The sequence below is a fragment of the Prunus avium genome, chromosome 3, assembly GCF_965620075.1.
Source record: "Prunus avium chromosome 3, drPruAviu1.hap1.1, whole genome shotgun sequence".
In the NCBI taxonomy this organism is placed as follows: domain Eukaryota; kingdom Viridiplantae; phylum Streptophyta; class Magnoliopsida; order Rosales; family Rosaceae; genus Prunus; species Prunus avium.
The window spans coordinates 34181616-34203710 of NC_142286.1; the positions used below are offsets into that span (position 1 = coordinate 34181616).

The 22095-nt window shown below is 37.3% G+C and overlaps 3 protein-coding genes across 4 annotated transcripts; all 3 read left to right on the forward strand.

Annotated features, from left to right (window-relative positions):
• Positions 1 to 5720: 5720 nt before the first annotated feature.
• On the forward strand, positions 5721 to 9929 carry LOC110773032 (uncharacterized). The gene has a single exon (XM_088250668.1). It carries the CDS (start codon positions 5721 to 5723, stop codon positions 9927 to 9929), a length of 4209 nt encoding a protein of 1402 aa, XP_088106794.1.
• Positions 9930 to 10742: 813 nt separating this feature from the next.
• On the forward strand, positions 10743 to 15742 carry LOC110764234 (protein DETOXIFICATION 40-like). The gene is made up of 7 exons (XM_021967148.2): positions 10743 to 11198; positions 11311 to 11942; positions 14610 to 14666; positions 14749 to 14987; positions 15079 to 15197; positions 15304 to 15390; positions 15499 to 15742. Exons 1-7 carry the CDS (start codon positions 10830 to 10832, stop codon positions 15556 to 15558), a joined length of 1563 nt encoding a protein of 520 aa, XP_021822840.1. The 5' UTR covers positions 10743 to 10829; the 3' UTR covers positions 15559 to 15742.
• A 1193-nt stretch (positions 15743 to 16935) lies between these two features.
• Positions 16936 to 21792, forward strand: GLR5 (glutamate receptor 5). 2 transcript variants are annotated; one of them, XM_021967159.2, is made up of 7 exons: positions 16936 to 17127; positions 17311 to 17632; positions 18220 to 19565; positions 19788 to 20065; positions 20195 to 20226; positions 20661 to 21067; positions 21189 to 21792. In XM_021967159.2, the coding sequence occupies exons 2-7, from the start codon at positions 17377 to 17379 to the stop codon at positions 21606 to 21608; spliced, it is 2739 nt and encodes a 912-aa protein (XP_021822851.1). In that variant the 5' UTR covers positions 16936 to 17127; positions 17311 to 17376; the 3' UTR covers positions 21609 to 21792. The 2 variants fall into 2 exon arrangements, with proteins under 2 accessions (XP_021822851.1, XP_021822850.1); XM_021967158.2 differs by having other exon boundaries at positions 16936 to 17632.
• Positions 21793 to 22095: the final 303 nt, after the last annotated feature.

Below are 22095 nucleotides of genomic sequence, written 5' to 3' on the forward strand. Positions count from 1 at the left end.
AAATCAAAATTCCAAAAATTCATATTATATCTCAAGTTCTTGGGTACCTCTTTCAATTGGAATTTGATTCAACAATTTTATAATTGAATTCATGGGCACAATTACTGATGAATACAAGAACCCATTGAGTGAGCCAAGAACTCAGTGGTGTTGGCGTGACTTGTGGATCATTGACTTTCTTTCCTTACACACCAAGGATTCCTATTATAATTATATTTGATTTACTTTAATTCTTGATTTCCGACTGTAAATAAAAATATGAATTTATTATTTACTTGCCCATTTAGGTTACGTTGTATTATAAATATGACCTCCTGCAAGGAGAAGAATACACAAAAAATTCCCACAAACAAATATTCTCTCATAGTTCTCATATTTTAGTATAGTATCAGAGCGGCGATCTTGGAATTGTTGACTCTAGTTTCAAACCCCGGCTGCTATGGGGTTGATGATTTTTTCAACCGTCATGGAGGTAGCACCACTGACTCCTTCTCTCATTCTCAACCAACCGTAGTTGAGTTAAGTGCCCAGATGGTTCAGCTCATACAGATGCAGACTTTGACCCCGAATCCAGTCATGAATCAGGATCCTATTTTGATGACCCCGAACCCGATCTTGAATCAGGATCCTATTTTGACGACCCCGACTCCAACTTCGACCTCGACCCCAACTCCGATGATGACCCCAACCCCGACCCCGACCCCGAATTTGTCTCTGATTAAGACCCAGATCCTAACTTCGACTCCGACTTCGGCCCCGACTCAGGCTCAGATCCCAATCTGAATTCCTACTAAACATGTATCATATGCATCTTCCACTGCACAGATTGTGACTTCCCGACTAATGACCCCGACACATGGACGAGATTGGACATATTGTGGTGATCCGAGACATACTCGTGAGACTTATTTTAAATTGCATGGCTACCCCGATTGGTGGGCTACTCTTAAAGATCGAACACAACGAGATACAACCAGTAATGGTACTAGTTATGGATTCCATACTTCCGATAAGATTGATTCCAGGAGCTGGATAATTGATTCTGGTGCAACTGATCATATGACGTTTGATCCTGATGATTTTCTGAATACTACACAACCTCGAAGAACTTGTATTGCTAATGCCAATAGAGTTACTTATCTTGTGACAGGGGCTGGCACTCTTGCACTCTCATCCTCTCTTTCACTGTCTAATACTTTACTTGTTCCATTGTATTGCTAATGCCAATGGAGTTACTTATCTTGTGACAGGGGCTGGCACTCTTGCACTCTCATCCTCTCTCTCACTGTCTAATACTTTACTTATTCCATCTTTATCCAATAAATTGTTGTTAGTTAGTCAGCTTACTGAATAATTGAATTGTTGTGTACTCATTTACTCGAGTTTTTGTTTGTTTTAGGATATTCACACTAAGGAGATTCTTGGTCGTGGTACTAAGAGAGGGGGGCTATATTATGTAGATGACTTCAGTCCCGGCATGGCTAACAGTGTGACGCATCCCTTTAATAGCAAACAAAAGCAAATCTGGTTATGGCACCGTCGATTGGGACATCTGTCTTTTAGTTATATGAAGCATCTTATACAAGATTTATTCTCAGGTTTCAAGGACTCCGACTTCACATGTGATACTTGTATTTTGGCCAAGAGTCACCATGTGCCCTATCCGTTGAGTACGAACAAGTGTACTACTCCGTTTACGTTAATTCACCCTGATGTTTGGGGATCTTCACCTATCACTGCTCCTGCTGGTGTTCGGTGGTTTGTCACATTCATAAATGATTGTACATGAATAACATGGCTTTATTTGCTGAAGAATAAAAATGAAGTGTTTTCCCATTTTTAGTCCTTCCATAAATAGATGAACACTCAGTTTAATGCTCAAATCCAGATTCTTCGCTTAGACAATGGTGGAGAATTTATCAATCATGACTTTAAGACTTACTTCCAACAACATGGAATTATCCATGAGACGACTTGTCCTCAAACACCGCAACAAAATGATGTTGCTAAATAAAAGAATCGATATCTTCTTGAAACCGCCCGAGCACTTCTGATTGGCGCTCATGTTCCTCGCCATCATTGGGATGATGCTATTGTCACTGCAGTTCACCTGATCAACCACATGCGTTCTGGTGCATTGACCTTTAAAACTCCCTTACAAGTGTTTGCGCAACACAAACCTCTGCCCTCTATTTTGGTACTCACACCCCGAATATTTGGATGTGTGGCTTTCGTTCATCTCCACAAAAATCAACATAGCAAACTTGATCCCTATGCGCTTCGTTGTGTTTTTGTGGGTTATGCCACTCATCAGAAAGGTTACCGCTGTTATCACCCTCCTACTCGACGTACCTATGTCACTTTGGATGTGACCTTTCTGGAATCTGAGCTGTTCTTCCATGACCCATAATCCAATTCTACGCTTTAGGGGGAGATACGAAGTGAAGAGCATAATTGGAGCAACTTGGAAAACGAAGAAATTCTCCTCTATATAGAAATGATCGATCGTCCCGAGTTAGGAGCACGAGATTACTCTATGCTGAAAAGCGATCAATCGCCCATTCATAGCGATCAATCGCCTGACCCACCTGATCCCTGCGAAGATATTTCTGATCCGAGTCCCACTCCTACAGACAATACAGAACAACAAGATGAAGACCCCCCTTCTAACTCAACAGTACCAACATAACAATCTCCTGAGAATATCCTTGAGGTAACTACTCCGACTACACTTGTGAATTTAGATGATAAATCTATTGGATACCAATTACCTTTCAGGCAGAATCGTGGAAAGCTACCAAATCATTATTCACCTGATATTGGCAAGACTTCAAAGTATCCAATTGCGAATCATGTATCCATTGAGAAGCTGTGTGAACCACTTAAGGCCTTTGTGCATCAGTTGTCTGCTATTTATATCCCAACCAAGGTTGCTGAAGCATTTAAAGATCCTAAGTGGGTTCGAGCTATAAAGGAAGAGATGAAATCTCTTGAGAAGAATCAGACTTGGATACTGGAAACTTTACCACGAGGAAAAAAGACTGTCGGATGTAAATCTGATATTGGGAAATGACTTGACGTTTACAAGTCTAACATGTTTCTCTATATTTCATGATATAGCCATTTTTCTGTGAGATGTTGTCTTGTTGTTATCATACAAAAGAACAGTAAAATATGTGATTTTATGCAATAATGTAATGTATGTACATATGAAGAGATACATGAGTGAGAGAAGGGCCGTTTCTGAGATTTTGTGGGCTTTGTGCGAAACTTAAATTGGGGCCTCACATAATATAATACGAAAATACTATAATAAAAAATTGTCATACCTTAATGTCATAAGACAACATTTTCATCAATATCAACATTTTCATTGTCATCATTCTCATTATACTCAACATTACCCACACATTCATCCCTATTGTTTTCAGCATCTTGCAATTCCTCAACATCATCTTGTTGATGTTCATTGGAAATATTTTCATCAATTGTAGCATGTGATTCTTTAACAATGAATCTGTCTAGAGCTCCTCTTTGAGATTGAGTCAATTCCTCGATTTTTCTTTTTCTAAGTTGTTTTGTATATCCAGAAACGTATTTTCTAGTAGGTGACATGTTTAGATTACAAAGAAAAATTTCAAAACCCTATAACATGGAAGATAACCCCAACAAGAAATAGATAAATATTTCTAAAAACTATATTTTCTTATATAACCACTCATTAACATGATAATAATTTAATAAAATAAGTCATGTAATATATAGATTGAAATTTAGATACATACCTAGATTTGAATTGAGATTTATATGATTTTGAGTGGTTTTTATGAATTTAGGAATTAGGGTTTTCACTTTTTGGTGTTGAAATTCCTGAAATTGAAAGAATAATAAAAATTGTTAAAGGATTGAAAAAAGAACCAAAGAGATTTATGAATGATGATGATTACTTACTAGAAAATCAGAGTTTAAGAGAAAGAAGAAGTCATGAAGTTATTTTTGTTATTTTTAGTGGAAGAAAGTACTTTGATACTCTGAACAAAAGAGATTGATATATACTACTGGTGGTTAGCTTAGTTTGATGTTTCCCATTTTTTAACGTGTTTCTATTTTTTATTATTTATAGTTATTTAAAGTTTGTTGTTATAATGCAAAAATAATTATAAAAAAAACGAAAATAGAATGTCTTCAATGAAACTCGAACTCAGGCTTTTTATTAATGGATATGCTTGAAAGCCAATTCCGCCACACACACTTTTGTGCCAATATGTAGCATGCTAAAGTATATATACAATTTCTATAATATAAATATAAATATAAATAAATAAATAAATATATATATATATATAAAATTTCCAAAGCCTCAAAAATCAGGGGCGTGGCACCACTCCAAGGCCGCCCCTAAGAGCACTTCCAGCAGTGAAACCCTTGCCATGGCAAGGGGGGTGCTAGGGCAGTTATTATTCACATGAATAGTGGCTGCCCTTGCAAAAAGCAATGTGTGTTTCCAGCAGTTGCCATGACAAAAGGCAAATACTATTCATTTTTTTATTTTTTTCACAATTTGTTTACCTAAACAATTAATTTGGACAATATTTTCGGATATGATTTTTGGTGTGGGAAGTGAAAAATATGACTAAGTATTTATTTAAAAAAATTATGAATTTTTTTTGTAGATCTTTAAAGATTAATTTTTTTTTTTTTGTTGTTGTTGTTGCTGACGTCAGCCCCCTCGTTTTGTATCTCGAGTTGAACCTGCCCTTGGGCTAGCCCGTCTTCATGGTCCCTACCTCCAGCTCGGGCCAGCCTGAGCTGCTGGAATCAATTTTTAGCCCCAAACGCCCCAGGCCCCCCTAAACCCAGCTACTGGAAATGCTCTAAGTGAGAGTGAGAAAGCTCATTTTCTGACTTCTATGGAGTTTTGACATGTTTCGATGGAGAAGACTTGCCTGCCACATGGATTGACACTGCGCTAGCATCCCAACCAATCACAAAACTAGACCTGCATTTTTGTACAAGTCATAGTCATACCAAAGGAGAAAAGATATATGTAAAAAGTCACATCTCTAGTTTGTCGGTTTTATCAATTCGTGATATTTTGAGCATGTTATATGAAAGAAACTTTGTAACTTTGTTATTGGAAGGATTTTGACAAACTTTGTAACTTGCTTTTGAATTACTACACATATAAAATTAACAAATTGAAACTATAGGAACTAAAACTACATAAATTCAAAATGATTTTTTTACCAAAAATATATATATAAAAACACGTCATATGAGAAACACTTTGTTACCTTTATTGGTTTTTATTATTATTATTTGTTCTGGAAGTTTGTCAAGATTTCTGATTCTTCTGGGGCCGCCGCCACACTATTAATTTATAAAAGATAATAATATTTATGAAGATCATATTGTATGTGAATAAACCACTCACTAGAGCCACCGTAATGACCCTCTCCTCTGTGAGAGCTCCCTCTCCTCCGTGAGAGTTCCCTCACCGGATCTGGTGATCCCCTAAGCTCTGTCTTAGCAGGTTTGTTTACTCTTTGTTTTCGTAACTTATTTTAGCCTTTTCAACCTTTGCATATTTGAAAGATCCCAATTTTAGGAATCCTGAAATTAGATCTAACCACCCAATATCACCTTCTTTCCCTTTTATCGCCTCCACCCTCAGCAGCCCACCCTCCGACAACCACCTCTCTCTCTCTCCCCCTATCCACATGCCCAGATCTGATTCCCATCCCCGATCTCTGCTAAAAATTGAGAATACCTCTCTTCCATCCTTCTGGTTACAAAGACTACTTCCTCTGACGTTAAGTGTAATGCTTATTGGATGTTGGAATGTTCGAGGGGCAGGTAGCAGGAAATCACTGCTGGATATGCAAGATTTTAAAAAAGGCAATAAGCTGGATATTATGGTGATTTGTGAACCACGAATTAGTTCTGATAGAGCTCGAAAGGTAATCTCTCAACTGGGATTCTCCAATGCTGAAGTTTCTGATGCTGTAGGATTTTCTGGTGGAATTTGGGTTTTATGGGATGAGCATAAATGCAATATCAAGGTGATAAAGTGTCTAGACCAATCTGTGACTATATTTATTGAAAATAGAGAGGGGTCCGCCTGGCTATTCACTGCAGTATATGGAAATCCTTGTCCATCTAGAAGGGTGAATCTATGGAATGCTCTTGACACTATTGCTAGTGCGTGGAAGCTGCCCTGGCTACTAGCTGGTGACTTCAATGACATTCTCTATGCGCAAGAAAAATATGGCACCACTTTGGGCAGGAGCAAGGGTTTTAAAGATTGGTTTGATAATCAAGGCATGATTGACTTGGGTTTTATTGGCCCAAGATTCACTTGGGTTAATAAACGTGAGGCTGGTAAGTTTGTAATGAAAAGACTAGATAGGGCTATTTGTAACAAGGAGTGGAGAATTCTTTATCCTGAAGCATTCGTTAGACATCTTGTAAGGAGGAACTCAGATCATAACCCCCTGCTCATCTCCTTATCCTCTGATAAAATCCCTTCCCCTAACCTCAAACCCTTTCGCTTTGAAGCTATGTGGCTCAAGCATAACCAGTTTGATACATTCATCCAACAAGAATGGGCCAATGCTGCTGGTGAGGCTCATGATAAGCTTAATATACTGTCCCCAGTGTTGCTACAATGGAATAAGGATGTTTTTGGTCAGCTCACTCACAGGAAAAGGAATATATCGGCTAGACTGCGAGGTATTGAATCTGCTTTGTGTAGGCATTATTGCCATTCTCTCATTGTTTTAGAGAAAGATCTTCAAATGGAATATGATGCAATACTTGATCAAGAGGATATTCTGTGGAGACAAAAATCCAGAATCTCTTGGCTCCAAAATGGTGACAGAAATACTAAATTTTTTCATCTCACTACTCTGGTGAGAAGAAGGAGAAATAGAGTGGAAAGGCTTAAAGATGATACTGGAAATTGGGTGACGGAAACAAATGGTTTAAGGAAGCTAGCGGTGGGCTATTTCCAAGCTTTATTTGACAATAAGGAATTGCATGAGTTCTCGGGCTCTCTTCCTAAATTGTTTCCCCAAATTGACCACAACTTAATTATTGAGGCCTGCACTGATGTCTCTCCTGAAGATGTTAAAGAAGCGATGTTCAATATTGGACCCCTTAAATCCCCCGGGCCTGATGGCTTTCCAGCTATATTTTTCCACAATTGCTGGAATACTGTGAAAGAAGATGTCACACAATTGGTGATAAGGTGCTTTCGTACTGGGTCTATTCCTGAGGGGCTGAATTCTACATTGATAACTTTGATACCTAAAGTTCCATGTCCTCAAACCATGATGCAGTTTCGGCCTATTAGTCTTTGCAATTCTCTTTATAAGGTTGTCTCAAAGATTATTGTCAGCAAATTGAGGCCCCTTCTTTGTCATCTTATTAGCCCACACCAAGTGAGCTTTGTGCCTGGGAGGCAAATTTCTGAGAACATCTTCATTGCCCAAGAAGTTCTGCATCGGTTCCGAAGAGCTAAAGGGAAAAAAGGTTTTATTGCTTGGAAAATTGATCTATCTAAAGCGTATGATAGACTTAGTTGGGATTTCATTGAGAATACTCTTCAAGAAATTGGAGTTGGTGGGCATTCCTTGCAACTAATCATGAGTTGTGTGACTTCTGTGGAGTACAAAGTTATTATGAATGGTGAGATGACTGAGACCTTTTATCCAAAGCGTGGGCTGAGACAAGGTGACCCCCTTTCTCCTTACCTATTTGTTCTATGCATGGAAAAACTTAGCCATATTATCTCCTCTAGAGTTTTTAGTAAAGATTGGAGGCCTGTGAGGGCTGCGAAATCTGGACCTCTCATTTCACATTTGTTTTTTGCTGATGATCTCATCCTCTTTGGTGAGGCGTCTATGCGACAAGCCCAGATTATGAAAGAGTGTTTAGATGCCTTCTGTTGTGCTTCTGGCCAACAGGTTAACTTTGAGAAATCGATGCTTTTTGTCTCTAAAAACACTAAGCGAGAGGTGGCTACTGAAATTGCTAAAATTTGTGGCTCTCATCTCTCCCCCGACCTGGGTAAGTATCTTGGAGTTCCACTTATTCAAGGTAGAATTTCTAGAAATACTTATAAGGAAGTTGTTGATAAGGTCCAATCTCGGCTTTCCTCGTGGAAGAGTAATCTCCTCTCTTTGGCTGGTAAACTCACACTAATTCAGTCAGTCACTTCTACCATCCCTTTTTACACGATGCAAACTGTTAGGCTTCCTGCTTCTGTTTGTGCAGACCTAGACAAGGCTAATAGGAACTTCCTCTGGGGTAGTACTGTGACTACTCGTAAGGTACATCTGGTGAACTGGAATATTGTGTGTAAGCCAAAAAGGCTTGGAGGGCTTGGGATTAAAAGGTCTACCTCGATGAACCAAGCGTTGCTTGCCAAGGCTAGCTGGAGAATTACCAATAACCATGATGGGCTTTGGGCTAACATGATGAGAAAGAAATATTTAAAGGGGACTACGTCCTTTGATAACTATAATGTGAACTCTATTTGTGCATCTAGCACCTGGAAGGGCATTCTATTTGGTGCTGAAATCCTAAGTGCGGGCAGGAAGTGGAGAGTGGGAAATGGGAATAGAATTAATTTTTGGACAGATCCTTGGGTTTTGGATGGCATCCTAATTGAATCTACGCCTCTCAATATTGAGGAGATTGATGTCCATGAAGTGGTTGCCAATTATTTTACCCAATCTGGTTGGAATATTCCCAAACTCCTTGAAGTGTTACATGTTGATGTGGTCCAGAAAATTATTAGCACTCCTGCTGACTTTGATGGTTCTTCTCCTGACACACTTGTTTGGGGTCCTAGTCCCAATGGGGAGTTCACAGTTAAATCTGCTTATAATATTTGCTCCAGCTTGTCTCAAGGGGATGATGATAGCTGGTATTTTATTTGGAAGCTTAAGATTCCTCCCAAACTAAAAGTGTTTCTGTGGCTATTATCCCAAAATAAAATTCTGACCAATGTACAGAGAACAAGAAGAAAAATGACAAATAATTCAGCTTGTCCGTTTTGTCATTGCCATATGGAATCGCTTCAGCATGTGTTCATCCGTTGTCCTCGAGCTCAAGCAATATGGAACTCCTTCTCCTTACCTGATTGTGTTAAGGTATCCTTTGCTACTGACTTTAATTGTTGGTTGCGTTTAAACCTAAAAACTGCTGTTGTTAATTCTTTCAACTTGAGATGGTGTAATATTTTTGCGACTGGTTGCTGGTTCATATGGAAATGGAGATGCTACACTGTCTTTGACTCTTCCTTCCACTATCCTGATCGACCCAATGAATGGATTTTGAGGTTTCTTGTGCAATGGGACTTTGCTAATAAAAAGGGTGGGTTCCATAGGCTCAAGATGCAAACGTTGCTGGCGTGGAAGCCTCCCCCTGTTTCTACCATGAAACTGAATATTGATGGGTCTAGAATTGGTTCTAGTGGCGCTATTGCTGCTGGGGGCCTTATTCGCAATTCTGTTGGTGAGTGGGTAGCAGGTTTTTCTGCTAATTTGGGTCTTGGGGAGATTTTGGTGGCTGAACTGTGGGCGTTGTATCATGGTCTTAAGCTAGCTCAATGTTTGCAAGTGGCAAAGCTTATTGTTGAAACTGATTCTACTCTTGTTTTGCACCTTTTGAATGCTAAGGTGGAGCCATATCACCCCCTCCTTACTTTGCTAAACATGTGCAGAGTCTATTGGAAGAGTTCCTGGGACTGCAGCATCTTTCATGTTTTCAGGGAGGTTAACTTTGCTGCTGACTCTCTGGCTAAGATGGGGCATGAGATGGAATTGGGTGTTCATTGCTTTGTTTTGCCTCCTGGTGGTATTACTGGTGTCCTCCAAGAAGACAGGGATGGCCTTTTAAGGTCTAGGTTGATTTATGTTTAGTTGTTGTTTGGGCTTAGCCCTCTTTGTTACCAAAAAAAAAAAAAAAAAGATAATAATATTTAGATAACGTGAAAGTTGCTCTAACAATGATTGGAGAAAAGACAAGTGTAAACATGGAAAGAAAACTTACAATTTGGCTCTAGTGTATAATTATACATTATGAGGCTTCATGTGGCACTCCACACATCATGACGACCAACTAAGCACTACTCATTTAGTTTTAAATTAATTAATTAGGATGTAATGTCAATGAAGATGATGAAAATACTTGTCAGAAATCCATGCGTCTCCTATTATTCAAATAGAAAAATAAATTAGCTTAATAATAATGTCTATAATATTATCCCACGCCTTAAATACAAATATCTTAAAAGTCTTTATTTATTGTCAATTAATTTTGAGTGAGTTAATATCAGGGTTTAGGAAACATAAAAGTCGCATGCAACCATCGATATTGATTGAACCAATGTTTAGGAAACAAATTACAAAATTGATGAATAAGAAAATCCCGCCAAAGTTGAACACGTTTGTTTCCAACTCAAAAAATAGACTTCAAAATCAAAACTGGTTTCTCATTCTTATAATAGCAACTCAAGAGAAAGACAAAAGTTGACGAAAAAAGAAAATAAAAAAACACGAGCCATACACAAGGATGTAAAACTTTTGTGTTCCACAGTGTTGAGCATATGAATTGAATTTGGGTTCACACAAAATGGGAAACTTCCACGTGGCCTTCTCCAACCTCTTTCCTTTTCAATTTTCACTCCATTGGCCGGCTCCTCCCATGTTAAAATCTTTCCATATTTGTCACACGTCCCATAACCCTCCTTTCTATTTAAACTCTTCCCCCCTCCCTGCTTAATTTGCTCCACCCCAAATTCCCCAAACTCCAAAACCCAAATGGCTTCTTCCCCAAATGACATCCACCAGCCTCTGCTACAATCCTATCCACCACCTCCCACCCTAACCACAAAACATGATGATCATGATCATGATGATCTTCCTGATCTTCATCTTCTCCACTCAAGCAACGAGCTTGAAAGAGTGCTTTCTGACACAGACAGGCCATTTTTGGAGCGTCTCAAACCGGCTCTATGGATTGAGTCCAAGCTCCTTTTCTACCTCGCTGCCCCGGCCGTCGTCGTTTACATGATTAACTATGTCATGGCCATGTCCACACAAATTTTCGCAGGCCACCTTGGTAATCTTGAGCTGGCTGCCGCCTCCCTCGGCAACAATGGCATCCAAGTTTTCGCCTATGGACTCATGGTACGTAACATTTATCAACACTGTCACATCATTTGACGAACAGTAAATAAATTTGATGACTCTAGCATTATCGTACGCATATGTTACTCATCTTTAATTGATTTCTCAACAGTTAGGCATGGGGAGCGCGGTGGAGACGCTTTGTGGGCAAGCCTATGGTGCCCACAAGTATGAAATGCTAGGGATATATCTACAAAGGTCAACCATACTCTTAACTTCGACTGGTGTGCTCCTCACCATCGTCTACATCTTCTCCAGACCAATCTTGATCCTTCTAGGTCAATCTCCAAGCATTGCATCTGCTGCTGCAATCTACGTGTACGGCTTGATCCCTCAAATCTTTGCCTATGCTGTCAACTTCCCGATCCAAAAGTTTCTGCAAGCTCAAAGCATAGTGGCCCCAAGCGCCTATATCTCTGCATCAACCCTAGTTTTGCACCTTGTGCTCAGCTGGGTTGTGGTGTACAAGATGGGGCTTGGCTTGCTGGGTGCTGCATTGGTGCTCAGCCTTTCATGGTGGATCACTGTGTTGGCGCAGTTTGTATACATTGTCAAGAGTGAGAGGTGCAAGAACACATGGAGTGGGTTTAGTTGGCAGGCCTTTAGTGGGTTGCTAGGGTTTTTCAAATTATCTGTGGCTTCTGCGGTGATGCTTTGCCTTGAAACTTGGTACTTTCAGATTCTTGTTTTGCTTGCTGGGTTGCTGCCAAACCCTGAGTTGGCTTTGGACTCTCTCTCAATCTGGTAAGCAATTTTTTTCTTTCTTCTTTCTTCTTTCTTATTTTTGTTTTTAACTTTTTATTAATTTTTTATATTTGGATGTGATCGGGTATGCAAATTGCAATTGAAGTGCGCTTCTATTATTTTGTTTTTTTGCTAATCAATTAAAGGAGAATAGTGGGACAACCAAATGTCTGGATACCAATTAATATATTTATGTATGTACATACATGCATGTGGTTTGGTTACCAAATAAATCAAGTTATTTTGACCATACCTACCAACAATATATAATTATTAGTGGGACTTTGCCTCTAATAGGAATTTGGGCAGTGTAATCATGTGGGGTCTGATATCAATTCACATGTGTTAGAAAGCTCATCAGAAAAAAAAAATGGAAAAAAATTCATATAGCATTACTTATTTTGTATTTGCCATATTTGGATAAGATTGGTTGCAACTGTTTGTGAACATCACTGTTTTGTTTTCATATGTCTTGTTTGTGGTGCATTTATTGTATGAATTTACTAATTCATTGATTGAGCTGGGGTGAGTAGAAGAGACTTGTAGGACTTGTTTATTCCTTTGGAGATGTAGATTTAGGTGGCCTTATTGTCCAAATAATTGCTAGATAGATAGAAGTTGTTCACAAATTGGTACCACAGCCACTTGGCTCTTATCCATATGTGCTATATATATTCTTTTCCATATTTTAGCCAAAAATCTGTTTCGTCTGTTTCCTCTGATGTGCCTTTCGTCTGTTTTCTTCCATTTATCTGGCAATTTATGGTGCAGAAAATTGCATTTTGCCAGCCAAAACTTTATTGGTCTTAATTAAAATTGTTCAAATAGTAACATCACATGAAGGCTGGCTGTGTGTACTGAGATGGCTTCATAATGTTCATGTCTTTTTTTCTCATAACCAACCACCAAATTCGCCCACAATAATAATTATTATTATAGTAAATTCATTTTAAATCACCTACAATTCTTCCCTTTATTTTTCTATTTAAAAAACTCAATTTTTTCAAATAATACCCAATGACTAGGATCCAACTAAGCATGTTACCTAATATAACTTAAAATATGATTTATTGCATTTTTCGGATTCCAAAACTACCCCTATTTATAAGTTAATGTGTTATGGGAGTGTAACTAATGACACACGTTGAATTTGGAAAGATCTCCAAATTGTTGTGATGGATGTAGGAATTAATTTAGAAACTTATTTGAAATTAAATATTAAATTCAACATTAACGTATTAGTAATCAATAGGTGATTAATGTTTTGGTTTATTTAATAAAAAAAATTATGTTGTTTTCCTTTTATGAATTATACGACTAGTAATCTATTTTATCATGTTGTTGAAAAATAATTTGATAATCTATTTATATATATTTTTAAATGAACCTATTTTTTCTCTAAATAATGTGCCTATTTTTTTCTCTAAATAATGTACCCTTTTTTTTTCTCTAAATAAAGCACCTATTACTTGTTTTATGAAAAATAATTTGATCATCTTTTTATTGTTTGTTTTATGAAAACAATTTTTTTTAAATGAACCTATTTTTTCTCTCCAAATAATGTACCTATTTTTTTTCTCTAATAATGTACCTAGTAAAACAATTTACCTAGTATAATGAACCTATTTTTTCACTAAATTTTGTATCTATTTTTTTCTCTAAATAATGTACCTATTACTTGTTTTATGAAAAATAATTTGATAATCTATTTAATTTTTGTTTTATGAATTTTTTTTAAATGAACCTATTTTTTCTATCTAAATAATGTATCTATTTTTTTTTTCCTCTAATAATGTATACCTAGTAAAACAATTTACCTAGTATAATGAACTAATTTTTTTCTTCTAAATAACGTACCTATTTTTAATTTATAAAAAAATGTGCATAAACTTCAATTATACAACGTACCTATTTTCTATAATTTATTGTGTTCCTATTTTTAATTTATGAAAAATGTACGGAAATTTCAATTACAAAGTAACTGACCTAGTTTTTTTTTTTTTTTGGTAAATAATATACCTATATTTTTATACATATATATTTATATTTATATTGTTCATGTGTACATTATTGGATATGTAATTTACATTTTCTTTTTGGTTTGCAATTTTAGGGGTGATATGTTAGTGGGAATGGCAACCAAAAGAAATGAGGTGATTGATATGCTATTAATAGGGGGTTTTAATTACAATTATGGCAGTTAATGAAATGCTTGGAATAAATTATAAATAAAATATGAAGTCTGATGGCAACGATGTAAAAACATAGGAATATTATGACCTCTTATATCCTACTGGTCATTTAAGTTTGAAATTGGGTTTTACACATAGATTTATAGAATGATGGGTATATGTCTAGGAAATAGAAATTGTAGGGACCTAATTATTATTATTATTTTATTTTATGTTTCTTCTTGGCTGGGTCAAAGTAATGATATTTCTTAGGTAGTCTGCAAAGGTGTCCCAGTCTGTAGGGACATTTCATGATCTGCACAGAGACCTTTTGCCTGTCTTTCATACAAAAAAAAGAAAAAAAAAACTGCAATTAATTAAATACAGAAAGGCACGAGATGACACCAGTGTGATTTTATTTTGTGCCATTGATATATATAAATCAGTTTGAGTTTTTCTTTTTCTTTTCAATTCATTAACTTAAATTTGATTGCAGCACAACAATATCTGGTTGGGTCTTCATGATCTCAGTTGGGTTAAATGCAGCTGCAAGGTCAGTTTCACATACACATATAAACATGTCACATTAATTACAAGTAATTTTATTTTAACTGTTGATGTTTGGCTGCAAGCAGTGTGAGAGTGAGCAATGAGCTTGGAGCTGGAAATCCGAAGTCCACAGCATTTTCTGTGGTGGTGGTGACCACAGTCTCTTTCCTCATCTCAATTGTGGCTGCAATAATTGTTCTAATATGGCGGGATACCATAAGCTATGCCTTCACAGAGGGTGAAGCTGTGGCTGCTGCTGTATCTGATCTCTGCCCATTTCTTGCCCTCACCCTCCTCCTTAATGGCATCCAGCCAGTCTTGTCAGGTAAATATATGTTAATTGTAATTAAATGTAAATCATTGTGTTGGTTAAGTGAAATTGGCTAATTAGTGTTATATTTTTATGTGATTATTAGGTGTTGCTGTTGGGTGTGGATGGCAAGCTTTTGTTGCGTATGTGAATGTGGGGTGCTATTACTTGGTTGGAGTACCATTTGGTGCGCTTCTAGGATTTTACTTCAAATGTGGTGCTAAGGTATACTTGGATTCAAAACTCGACAATATTGGAAGCCGAGGGGCCGATTGTTAACATCACTAGTCGTATTATGTGATCAACTAATAACGCTTGATTATTTTTACAGGGAATATGGTTGGGGATGATGGCTGGCACCTTGATGCAAACAATCATTCTGATATGGGTGACCTATCGGACCGATTGGAAGAAAGAGGTAAGCTACTATTTAATCTTGCATGAGTTATTGATAATATAAGGGATCTTAGGTTATTTAGTATTATTTTTATTAATATATGAAATGGAAATTTCAATTGAATTGCAGGTCGAAGAAGCAGCTAAAAGGTTGAATAAGTGGGGGGAGGTGAAGGAGCCACTCAAGTAAGAAAGCAGTTATGGACAGCAACTTGAGCTTTTTTATTTGTGGTGGTGGTAACTCATTTGGGGTTGACATCTTGTGTGGTCAGATTGGAAATTAGTTAAAAAAAATGTATTGCACAAGAGTTTTAAATTAGTTTATTATCTTCCATGAAACAATGCAGGGCCATCAATCACTGCTCTTTCCCATAGCTTTCCACGCATCTTTCTCGCATATTTGTATATAAAATCTACCAGTCTGCCTACCTTTTATTTACTACTAGAGAGAAACACTGGAAGAACTGAAACACAAACCAAAGATGAATTGCTTACGGTATGTATGCTAGTACATTTGAGAATTCTGACGCATGACAAGCACAAAATGTTAAAATTCAAAAATGAAACAATGTAGTAGACGTAGGTGAGTTCAGTTGGCCAGGGCAGTGAGCCGCCTCCTTGCACTCAAGTTTGAATTTCCTTTTCCTGTAAATTAGATTAATTTAGACTATCGCTTGTATAAAATAAAAAACAAAAACAATGTACGGCTATTACTTTTGTTTTATAAGATCCATTACCATGATCCATCACCAGAAAACATAATTAAAAGAACAAAACATGAAGATCATAAAGAAGGATGGAAGAAACTTACCTGAAAAGGGCCATGCATTTGATTGGTTGGCCCTTCTAGTCTCTAATGCCTTTCCTGAGTTAGAAACCCAAAATCCTCCGAAATTTGAACCAGGAAGTCTCATGGGTAAGTTATCAAAAGTTGGCCCAATGGTCCCTTTATTTCCAACAGATAGAAAAATGACACAATGACCCTTCCAGCCCAACCCATAAAACCCACGTCAGAGAGAGACTAGTGTCGTATTGATGGTGCAAACTATAATGTATAAATACTGAACTTCTTTTTTTCCCCTCCCTAATAGAGCTAATTATAATACCTTTTTCATGCAATTAGAAGAATGAGAAATTTGCTAACGGGGTTTAGCTGAATGGAAAATGGACAACAAGAGGTCTCAGGTTTAAAATCTCCATGGCATTTTAGTTATGTGTGTGTGTGTGTGAGAAACTTCCCTCTTCATCTAGTTTAGATTATTGCTTGTACTAAAAAATAGAAGAATGAGAAATTTATGATGTGCATAAATTTCAATAACTTTCTTTTCTAGTTTATTCAAAAAGAAAAAAAAATTGCAATGGGTGTTGGTTGGTTGTGTGGAATGTTTGCAATGATAAAAACGCTAACAATGTTGCTAGCCTAAAGCTAGGGACTAGTCATAGTCCACTATGAGCTGTGTAGAGTAGTCTCAGAACTCCAATGGGAAAAAGGGTTGACCAGAAAAAAGAAACAACTAAGAATGCAATTGGACCCACAGTCTTTCCCCTTCATTTTCATGATGGGAAATAATATGCTCACTTCAGCCCCATATCCAAATTAGCCAAGCACAACATGCCTTCCTTTCCTTCCTTTAAAAGTCTTCATTTCAAGTGAGCTGATTGGTTTTTCTCAGCAAATCCACCAGAGTCCTTCAACAGTTGTGAGCTCTGCTTGTCTTTGGAGCACAAAATTTTCAGCTCTGAGGAGTAAACTTTCTGGGTGAAATTTACGAGCTTTGTATAGTTTTTCAATTCATCCCTATGTGGGCTAAACAGTTTTTCTTTTGGCACCCTCAAAAAGGCCACTTTTAAAGTTTTCCTCTTTACCCAAAACTAGTTGAATATCCATGTTTTGATGTGGTAAAGTCATTTTTACTCATTATATGAAGCTAATGAAACACAGGTTTTGCTAAAGATTGGGACTTTATTGTGAGAAATTGCTGTTGGGGGGGCTTAACCTGGTTCAAATATGCGACAGGGTGTGGCTTGGCCACTGCATACTCTCATATGGGTATTTCTCACTGGTTCTTTGTACTGCCAGAGGCCTTCTGTAGTGAACATTGGAGCAATTTTTACTTTTAACTCTGTTATTGGTAGAGTTGCAAAGACAGCCATGGAAACAGCAGTCTCTGATGTTAATGCAGATCCAAGAATACTCAACGGGACAGAACTGAGGTTGCATATGGAGGATGCAAATTGTAGTGTATTCTTGGGATCAGTAGAAGGTACCTTAGTGATTTATATTCTTCTTTCTGTATATGAATATCATTGTTTGTTTCTTGGGTGAAATTTGAAATGATAGCAGTTGTACTGATGATCAACAATTTATATAAACTGATTTTAGGTGATTTATAGTACAGTTCTCTTTCCATCTCCTATTTTAAGTTCATCTCAGGTTGCTAAGGACTCTGTTTTATATGAAACTTCTCATATTTGTGGTAGATTTGAAGTTCCTTGAAAATGTGGAACCACTGATTTTCTCACTTCTGCTTTGAATGTTGCCTTTGATATTAAGCTTTGTTCATCTCCAATTTTAAGATAGCACTGCATCTGGTTGATTTTAGATTCTTTCACCACTATTTGCCCTTCATGAGCTGTTTTTCTTGTCAACATGTCCCATTTTCTATACGGCATCACATCACATCTCCTCGTAAAGTTATTCCTTTTAGTGCTTTCATATTCTGCCACCAGTATCAATCAGCATACCAGGTTTTTCTTTTCTTATCACATGATAATTTCCATGCTTCTTTTCCTTTCCTGAGAAGTTTGATATTGTACTTCTCTACTCTAATAGCATACCTATTGGGAGCAGTTTTTCAGGTACTTGACAAAAATATAGTAGCCATAGTTGGCCCACAGTCTTCTTCAATAGCTCATATGATATCTGAAATTGCTAATGGTCTCCAAGTACCTCTCATATCATATGCCGCCACTGATCCAAGCCTGTCTGCTCTCCAATTCCCCTTCTTTCTCCGAACTACACAAAGTGATGCCTACCAAATGGCTGCTATGGCTGATTTAATTGACTTTTATGGGTGGAAAGAGGTCATTGCTGTCTATGTGGATGATGATTATGGGAGGAATGGAGTATATACTTTAGGTGATGAACTTGAGAAGAAAATGTCAAGGATTTCTTATAAGTTGGCTTTGCCTGTACAATTTAATCTAAGTGACATCACTGAGTTGCTCAATAAATCCAAAGTGCTTGGCCCTCGTGTATATGTTGTTCACGTTGATCCTGACCCCGGGTTGAGAATCTTTACTGTTGCCAAACAACTTCAAATGATGACCAGCAGTTACGTGTGGCTTGCAACGGATTGGCTTTCTACTACCATAGATTCATTTTCTCCAACGAATCGAACTTCACTCACTGTCCTTGAAGGTGTAGTTACACTTCGTCAACATATCCCACAGTCCAATCGAAAGCGTGCATTTATATCTAGGTGGAAGAAAATGCAGAAAGAAGGTTTAGCAAGTTCTGAGCTAAATGCCTATGGACTTTATGCTTATGACACAGTTTGGGCAGTTGCACATTCGATTGAAAACTTTATAAATGAATACAGAAATATCTCCTTCTCTTTCATTGATAGATTACATGATATGAAACCATCTGAAATTGAGCTAGGGAAGCTTAAAGTCTTTGATGGTGGATCTCTTCTTCGTGGGAAGTTATTGAAGACAAATATGAGTGGTTTAACTGGTCAAGTTCAATTTAATGAAGACAGAAATCGTGTTAGTGGTGGTTATGATGTCATTAATATTGATCAGATGACAATTCGTACGGTTGGTTTTTGGACTAATTATTCAGGTTTTTCAGTTTCCCCCCCAACAACTCTTAAAGGGAGAAGAAGTAGTTATTCTCCACTGGATTATAAGCTGTACAATGTTACGTGGCCAGGTGGAAATACAGAAAGGCCACGTGGTTGGGTGATTGCAGATAATGAAAAACCATTGCGAATTGGAGTGCCAAAAAGAGCAAGTTTTGTTGAATTTGTTACAGAGTTGAATGATAGCCATACAGTCCAAGGTTACTGTATTGATGTGTTCAATGAAGCACGGCAGTTAGTCCCTTATGAAATTCCTTACAGATTTGAACCTTTTGGGGATGGTCTTTCCAATCCCAATTATAATGAGCTTGTGAAGATGGTTGCAGAAAACGTAAGTGAACTTTGCACATTTTAGAATTGGTCAATCCAAAGAAAGCATAAATGTGACTCATTTTTGGTAGGTGAGATAACCTACCAATACATGGATACTTTATGTGAGTATGAGTTAACACATGCAGATAGCCCAGAAGAATCTAATATCCAGTAGTCTGACCATATTATCTATCTTGTCCATTTGATCTAATACTTCTTTTTAATTGAAAATTTGTGACAGGTATTTGATGCAGCTGTTGGGGACATTGCAATTGTGAAAAACCGGACATTGATTGTAGACTTTTCTCAGCCCTATGCTACCACCGGGCTAGTGATAGTGGCACCAATAGACAATTCAAAGTCAAATGCTTGGGTGTTTCTTAAACCCTTTACATGGGAGATGTGGTGTGTCTCTGCAGCTTTCTTTGTGATAATTGCAGTGGTTATATGGACTCTTGAGCATCGAGTCAACAAAGATTTTCGAGGTCCCCCTAAGAGGCAGCTCGTTACAATGTTTCTGTAAGCCTTCTGTATTTTTAAGTGGAGTCCATTACAATTCTTCCTGAACAGTTTGATGTTGCAATTAAAGAACCACTTAAATTCTTGGGAGACCAGGTTCTCACATCATTCAACTCTTTCGTATTGCAGGTTCAGCTTCTCAACACTTTTTAAGAAAAATCGTAAGCAAATATTTGGGATTTGCAATATAATATTTCTTAGTTTGTCTTGTTTCTCAACTTTGCACATAAATTAAAAACTGTTGTATATTGCTATATAAGAAGTTCCTTACCACAAATAACTTGGCACAAATCATCTTATTACACAACAACATGGGATGTTCAGACAAGTTAGTAACATGAATCCCAAAAATTAGCAAGTTCTTTCTAAGGTTTCTATTGATTACTAGTTTTCCTGTTGCATATTGTTTATGATTAGTTTAACAGTCATATAATCTCTTCCTCATAAGTTTATATTCTTATTGAAAGAATGAAGAAAAGTAGCCTGCACTGCTCTGCTCTGCCATCACTTCTATTTCAATATCAATTTATTGAAATTTTGGCAGTCAAATCACATTTTAAGTGAAGTATGTACCTTTTTCTTTTATCCATTACAGAAGAAGATACTGTGAGCCCACTTGGGCGACTGGTGATGGTGGTGTGGCTTTTTCTATTGATGGTGATCACATCAAGCTATACTGCAAACTTGACTTCAATCCTTACAGTTCAGCAGCTTTCATCACCCATCACTGGAATTGATAGTTTGATTGCAAGCAATTGGCCTATAGGGTACCAAGTAGGGTCATTTGCTTATAGCTATCTGACTGAAAGCCTCTACATTCCTAGGTCAAGACTTGTTCAACTAGGCTCCCCAGAGGAGTATGAAAAAGCACTGCGGCAAGGGCCGTATAATGGAGGGGTGGGAGCTATCATAGATGAGCTTACTTATATTGAATTATTTCTTTCAAGGCAAACTGATTTCGGAATTATTGGGCAAACATTTACCAGGAGTGGATGGGGATTTGTAAGTACCTCTGTTTAACTGCAATTAGATGTGTGCAAACATGCATGCTTAATATTTTTGAGGTGCCATTAGTATTATTTTAAGGATTTTTTTTCTCATTTTCCTTCACTATGTGAATTAGGCTTTTCAAAGAGATTCTCCCCTTGCTATTGACATGTCCACTGCAATCTTGAAACTTTCTGAGAGTGGAGAGCTTCAGAAGATCCATGAGAAATGGTTCTGTAAGATGGGTTGTCCTAGTGAGAAGAATCTGGAGTCTGAACCTAACCAACTCCACTTGACCAGCTTCTGGGGTCTATATCTACTATGTGGCATCTTCACTCTCACTGCGCTTCTCATCTTTCTGCTAAGAGTGGTTCTCCAATTTGTCCGGTACAAAAAACAGCAAGCAGTCCCTCCCTCTCCTTTATCCTCCTCAAGCTCATGGAGTACTCGATTTTCTCAGTCCATACACAACTTTGTTGACTTCATTGATGAGAAGGAAGAAGCTATCAAAAGAATGTTTATTCACGGTGGCAATCCTCAAGGTCAGGCTACCTGATCAATACATAGATATGAAAGAATAAGCTTAGTTATGTTAGTTCAACTGAGAATTCTGATAGTTAACAGAGATTTTTTTTATTTGATTTGATCTTTTACGATATTACAAACAAATTCATAGAGCATGTATACAATATATCACTTTCTTCCCTTAATGCTTCAATGAAAATACTCTTCTTATGGTAGCTGTGGGCAGCTTTGAATTTTTTTGGTTGGAGTTTAATTTTGTCAGACACATTGTTAAGAGAGATTTGGTTCCCATTCTGGCTTTGGTTGGTGCAGATATGATATCATAATATGACTTGCTTTTCATCCATATTATCACTTTTGCACAGTTGACAAGTTTATGATTACCTTCTATTTACTGAGGTTAGATGCCTTTCTGGTGGTGCGCGCGTATCCTTCTAGTACAAATTGATTCTTGTCCTCGAGTTTTGTTTTCTTACTTGGGAGTAACAGTAACCTACGTCAACATTGTAATGGTCATT

Bases quoted from the DNA above. Each gene is read 5' to 3' on its own strand.
- LOC110773032 (XM_088250668.1), top strand. From the start codon at position 5,721: ATGCCCAGATCTGATTCCCATCCCCGATCTCTGCTAAAAATTGAGAAT.
- LOC110764234 (XM_021967148.2), top strand. From the start codon at position 10,830: ATGGCTTCTTCCCCAAATGACATCCACCAGCCTCTGCTACAATCCTAT. The intron at 11,943-14,609 runs GTAAGCAATTTT...ATTTGATTGCAG, and splicing joins TTGGACTCTCTCTCAATCTG to CACAACAATATCTGGTTGGG. The intron at 15,198-15,303 runs GTATACTTGGAT...TTATTTTTACAG, and splicing joins ACTTCAAATGTGGTGCTAAG to GGAATATGGTTGGGGATGAT.
- GLR5 (XM_021967158.2), top strand. From the start codon at position 17,377: ATGCGACAGGGTGTGGCTTGGCCACTGCATACTCTCATATGGGTATTT. The intron at 19,566-19,787 runs GTAAGTGAACTT...AATTTGTGACAG, and splicing joins TGAAGATGGTTGCAGAAAAC to GTATTTGATGCAGCTGTTGG. The intron at 20,066-20,194 runs GTAAGCCTTCTG...TTCGTATTGCAG, and splicing joins CAGCTCGTTACAATGTTTCT to GTTCAGCTTCTCAACACTTT.